At 37.9% G+C, this 6,070-nt stretch overlaps 1 protein-coding gene and 1 long non-coding RNA gene across 8 annotated transcripts in view; one reads left to right on the top strand and one right to left on the bottom strand.

Moving 5' to 3' along the window:
* Positions 1-2,431: 2,431 nt before the first annotated feature.
* Positions 2,432-5,649, bottom strand: LOC107773707 (uncharacterized). The gene is made up of 3 exons (XM_075221721.1): positions 5,363-5,649; positions 3,985-4,173; positions 2,432-3,531 (listed from the first exon to the last, which is right to left on the bottom strand). Exons 1-3 carry the CDS (start codon positions 5,543-5,545, stop codon positions 3,130-3,132), a joined length of 774 nt encoding a protein of 257 aa, XP_075077822.1. The 5' UTR covers positions 5,546-5,649; the 3' UTR covers positions 2,432-3,129.
* The window catches only part of LOC142164230 (uncharacterized), a 29,294-nt gene continuing 27,396 nt past the window's right edge, over positions 4,173-6,070 (top strand). For 4 of the 7 annotated variants that reach the window (XR_012694910.1, XR_012694913.1, XR_012694914.1 and 1 more), the window contains exons 1-2: positions 4,173-5,297; positions 5,381-5,503. This is a non-coding gene — a long non-coding RNA (uncharacterized LOC142164230). Of the gene's footprint in view, positions 5,298-5,380; positions 5,504-5,636; positions 5,828-6,070 lie in introns of all 7 variants that reach the window. The other 3 variants (XR_012694911.1, XR_012694915.1, XR_012694916.1) reach the window with 1 other exon arrangement.

Here is a 6,070-nt window from a genome sequence, read left to right as displayed (position 1 = left end):
GTTCCATTTCTCAGGAAATGGCATGTCCGCAGCCGGGATTAAGTCTGAGGTCCTCACTCGAATAAATCGACCGAACCAGCCCCGGTCTCGATCCTCGTCGATACTCGAGAACAAGGTCTTGGTGGCTCGGCGTGCAAGCTTAATTAACCCTCCTCGGTAAAGTCGAGGGTTATACAATGGACATCCTTCGACCATGCTCACAAAGAATCGAAGAAGAATAACGATCCTCCAAAATGAAGGATGTATCTGCCCGAGCGTCACATCATACCTTTTGCAAAAGGCTATGATGACCGGGTCTACAGGACCCATCGTGAAAGGGTAAGTATAAACACTTAAGAAACCCTCCACGTAGGTGGTGATTGATTCTTCAGGGGCAGGAACTATTACGAGGTTGGCTACCCAGTTGCAGTCCTCTTTAACTTTATCGAGGATGTTGTCCGTAATCGTACATATGTACCTCGAGACCGGTTCATATCGACCCGGTACCATGGGCGTATTCTCAACCTTGAAGTCAGCCATTATAGGGCACCCAGTAGGGATATATGATCTCAGAGAAGGTTTCTCAGTAGCAGCGTGAAAAAAGTTTTCAGAAGGCTTTGAAAAAGAAGGTGCTTCTTTTTTAGGAACAAACTTTGAAGTCTTTGTCATTTTTATAAAAAACGAAGGAAAGAGATTGTTGATAAGGGGAAGCTTTGAGGTTAACAATGAGAAAACTAGAAGATGAAGAAAGTGAAGTTTTCTTAGAACACAAGAAGGATTTAAGCGTAAAAGTTCTAACAAACAGATTAAAGGGTATTTATAGGTTCCTCAAGCAGCGATTCATCTCCCGAGGTAGTCGACCGTCAACTGACACACATTTAATGCATCGAAGATCGGACTGGCGGGATGTTTCCACTATTCTTATCACCTACGTCATATACCCATCATCATGATTTATCGAAGTGAGGACCGAAGGTTCATATCGTTTTCTATCGATTACTCTCCAAAAAACGAGGGGACTATCTGTATACGGGTATAGCCGAACTCGACGCTTGATCGAGTATCTGGAACAATAGGTCAAGGCTCGGTACATACATAAGAGATCGAAGTTGCAGATATAACCGAGCTCGATATCGAGGATCGAAGTTCGGACAAGATCATCAGATTTGCCCTCGAGTTTAACGAGGGCACGACCGACCCTGCTTCTAACGGCCTTGAAGAAAAGCTTTGCCAACTCATCCGACAAGGATCCATGATTATCGCCATTAACCTATCATTATGGCAGAAATTACGGGATTAGGTAAAAAGGGAAACCAACGGTATGCATAATTTCTTATAAAATAATGTTTTAAAGGCTTCATCTCCCTCGATATATAAAAAGGGAATTGAGTAATTCATGAGGCACGTTGTAACATACTTAAAAGCACAAGATACTATTTTTTCGAGCTTTGTTCATATTATTCTGGTTTCAATAAGATCACATCTAAATTCGTAGGAAGTTAACCTTGCGAGTCTTAAGTTGTTCAATCTGCATGATTTGTATTTATTTTTCTACTTATTCTTTCCCATTAAATCCGATTTCCCGCTTTGTATCAAATTAGATCACATATCCTTAAAACCACGTATAAATTCAATTGTTATCCGATTTTGGGGGTAAACAAGGGGATTTGAACTTTATAGGTTAAAATTAGATCACATATCCTTAAAACCACGTATAAATTCAATTGTTATCCGATTTTGGGGATAAACAAGGGGATTTGAACTTCAAATCTGCAATTAGTTTCATTTACATAATTTGAATTAGAGATAAAATTGAATCAACTATAAGAGAAAATTCAATCAAATCACAAACTTAGCACATACTCCGAAAGACTTGCATTTAGAATTTGTCAAAAACAGTAGAATCCGTGTAAACTCAACTCATGCTGCCACTTCAACTTGATTTCTTTTCCTTCTCTTTGTTAGTATTGTTAGTCTTAGTCCATCTATTTATAGCTTTCTAGAGAAGGGTAACAAAGCCCACTCATCTAAAATATGGTATGATGCGCTTAAAATTTAACTCTTCCATTCATCTATGTCGCAGAAAAAGGCTGAAAGAGTAGATTCCTGCGTGAAGGGGGATGGTCAGTGTTTCAACTTCAGGTATACTCTGAAAGACAACAACAACAAACCCAGTGTAATCCCACATGTGGGTATGGGGAGGGTAGTGTGTACGCAGAGGTAGAGAGGTTGTTTTCGATATACCCTCGGCTCAAGAAACAGTGAAAATAAAGTAACAAACAGTAGCAACAACAATATAATAAGAACAAATGGCACAACATGTAATATAAAGAACCAGGAATAAGAAAAAAATACAAATATAGTACTAGTACTACTGATAAGAGTATAAGACTAAGAAACTAATAACTACTGTCAATCTTCCACCTTAATTCTCGACAAGTATACTCTGAAATAAAGAGGTAAAATGGAGACAGCTTATTACCCAAAGCTGTCTGCAGATATTATTAGTAATTTAACGGGAACATTATAATTCATGATTCATTAACAATACAAGATATGTTACATTTGCTAATGTAAAAAGATACTACAACATAACCCCCAAAAAATAAAAAATAAAAAATAAAAGAAAAGGTATGTTCCTCTTCCTATTGCTGATCTTTGATCTATCGGTAGCCAATGAAATAGGAAAGAGCATTATGGGGATCTTACAATTCATTCATTCAGCAGAATCATGCATCCAAAGACGTAAATCTACATTCGTGCCACCAAAGGAGACCGTACAGCCAGCAGCATGGACACCAGTCTTCAGACATAGGGAACCAATCAAAATAGCACTATAGAGTCGAAGTAACACTGCCAGAAGCAACACAAATCTCACTTTGCCAGCGATTATCTCATTTTCTGTTGCTCAATCACTTCATATAAGATGTACATTGATTCTGTGCTCACAGAAAAAGCAACTATCAACATGACCTGGAGCTTCAATAAGTGGCTCGAGGAATAGAGCCTACCAGAGACTTCCACATATGATGCTGAATGAAACAAGTTACCATCATTCTAATCCCAATGAACTTTCAGCTCTCTTCGTATGAAACAATAAAGAATGATGTAGCCCAATTTATGCAACTTGCATTAAATATTTTTTTCATTTTACTTAACAGCTCGCACACCAGTAGTCTTGAAGCGGAGTCTAAATTGCGGCTGAGAATCCTCTTCATCGTCATCGTCATCGTCATGGTCATCTTCACTAGACTCATCTTCCACCCTGTCCCATCTAGAATAGTCAAGCCGTGAATGTCCCTTTGGCTGTGGAATTGCTTCCCAGCTAGTGGACTGTTGTTCAGATGATTTTTCAGCTGTCTGAGCATCACCAACTTCAGTTGTCAGTTCGACAGTTCCAGACTCAGCTTCTCCTGCGCTTGCTTCCATGACATCTCTGTCGTCTTTCCCTACATCACCTTCATTGGTTTCTTTATTAGTACATTGTTCTTCCTCATCTTCATTCTCATCTTCTTCGAACTCTACTTCAGCTTCAGGTATTGGAGCAAGTGACTTTCCTTGAACAAAAGAAGAAACGTCTCAAATTAAAATCTGTAAAAAGGGACAGATGGCAAGGAAAACAATCTTGTATACCTCGAACTCTTTTGGCCGGGAACAAAGAATCATGAAACCATTACTCTATATGAGCACTTAAACTAGACTCTATGGTGACTCAATTTATGAATAGCTGTATGAAAACCAGGATATAATGAGAGTCCATTCATTTGCTTGACTAACTTATGCCTCAACTCTGTCTTAATTTAGTGGTTGATTCCCCCAAAGATAGCAAGGACGAATGCTTTAATTATGACATTTTGTTAAAGTAAATGAAAACAAACAAATACATTGTTGAAAAAACACAGGCTAATATACAGTTAAGCCATATGCAGAGACATAGACGGGAGCTGGTAAAAAAGTTAAAAACAAATATAAAAAGGAAACGCAACAAAAAAGCAAAATAACTACCAGTTGTGTCTTCAAACGGGAATGAAGATTTTGATACATTTCTGATGATGGATTCAACTCAATCAGCCTATTGACATCGAAAAGTGCTGAATGGTACTCCTTGAGGGTGACTAAGGTTTGAGCGCGCAACATCAGCGCACCTGTGTGTTTCTGATCTAGTTCAAGCACCAATGTACATTCATCCGCTGCCTGCAGCACAAGGCAATACCCAACAATAGGATTAAAACAAGCGCTGAAGAGAGATAATGCTTATCCTCCCTTTCCTCCCTATTTTATCTTTCTAATAGCACCAAGCAGAAAATAGAGTATACTTCATCAACACAAACTACAGAAACAGTGCTCAACTTTTCAATAAAAAATTTGCACAGATAGCAGGCCATATATATCTGGTAGAGAACATGTTCAACGCTGTTGGAATACTGGCCCTCATTGTTAGTACCATCATCAGTTTAACAGTTTACCAAAAGGGAGACTGACCGATCTTCTCTTCTTCAGCTGACTTATATCCTTGATATGTCAGTATGGTATTACATTCTTATATAGGGAAAACCTAAAATAAAAAGACAACGACCAAGCTTACGTGGATATTTCTAATAGGAAAACCAATATGCTATTTTCGACTTTCGTGATTAATAAATAACGTATTCAGAAACTTTTGGCAGTATTCTGGTATCACGAACACAATGGATAGACAAAAGTCCGCAGCTACCCAGTTTGAATTTATGTACACAGCCTGGGTAAAAACTTACCCTCATCCGGTGTTTACAGCAAACTAATGTACTTTACTATGATTAAGTAATAAAGAGGTGATGCACATTAATTAACCATAATTAAGTGATAAAAGACCCTTGCAGAAACAGCCTCTTGCAGAAATGCAGGATAAGATTGCGTATGATAGAACCTTATGGACCGGCCCTTCCCCGAACCCCGCGCATAGCGGGAGCTTAGTGCACCAGACTGCCCTTTTTTTAAGTGATAAAAGAGTATGCAGAAGACACATGTCATGCTATCATTGGTTTGGTATAAACGCCGGGTGCACGTAAATTGAAAAAGATGATTTATTGAATTGGAACTTAAAGCCCTACAAGTAGGGTCAACATTAACTTAAAAGAGAAAATCCTTTTTTGTTTCATTTGCACTATGTTATTAATGAAAAGGAAAAACTTTATAGTCATGCTGAATTCAGTAAAAGGCTAATCTTCAAGCAATTTCCCAAAAGAGTAACCATTTACTCTCACGAACCATAGCAGCAAGAAGTTCCCATTTGAAAGCTGAAAGCATCAGGTTCCAAAGTAGGAGTATCAAGATTTGAGGTTTCAAGTTTTTTATATCGAATTCAACATATTTCTGCTTTGTAATTATCGATGATAGATCTGACCTTTTTGAAATCGTGAAGTTTGAGGAAACAAGCAGCGCGATTGCTGTGGAGAGCGATCTTTTGGGACTTGGTCTTGGTCAAAGAAAGCGCGTCTGTATAAAAACCCAGGGCTTCCGCGTATTTGCCTTCTCTGTACATCAGGTGTGCTCTCTCGATCTTGTTCATGGTACCTGATGATGCCATGTTTGTTTGTATATATGTCTAATTCGATATTTGAGCAAGATATTGAATCGGATTAAACAGGTAACAGTGACTTGAATTTGAAAATTTGTAGAATTGATTTCGAAACAAATCAAACAGTAGGAGATAAGTAAGCGATACTCGGGGCAAATAGCGGTCAGCGGGTAAGCGGCATTGCGCGTCTGAGCGGGAGCAAATTTACGGGTCCACCCCTCTTCCGAATGCTCCCAAAAAAAGTTTATTCTGTTTACTAGAGTCAAAGTTCGTATACTATCAGGGCCTCAGGTCAGCCATTGATTAATATTTTAAAATATAATTGAAAATTTATAAAATTATATTTTTTATGATTTAAAATGTATAAGAACTGTAGTTTGAGGTAAAAAAAATTGAATTCTCAAATTGAAATTGTCATATAAAATATCTTTTTAAATTTTATAAAAAAGAATCAGTTAAAATAGATAGAGTATGACTCACCTCTCCCAAAGTCCTACTAACATTTTAAGTCATTTTCATATTACTGAAGTTTTT

Source organism: Nicotiana tabacum, chromosome 9 (assembly GCF_000715075.1).
Source record: "Nicotiana tabacum cultivar K326 chromosome 9, ASM71507v2, whole genome shotgun sequence".
NCBI classification, from domain to species: Eukaryota; Viridiplantae; Streptophyta; class Magnoliopsida; order Solanales; family Solanaceae; genus Nicotiana; species Nicotiana tabacum.
The sequence above is the reverse complement of the archived record's forward strand: the minus strand, read 5'-3'. Positions and strand labels throughout refer to the sequence as shown.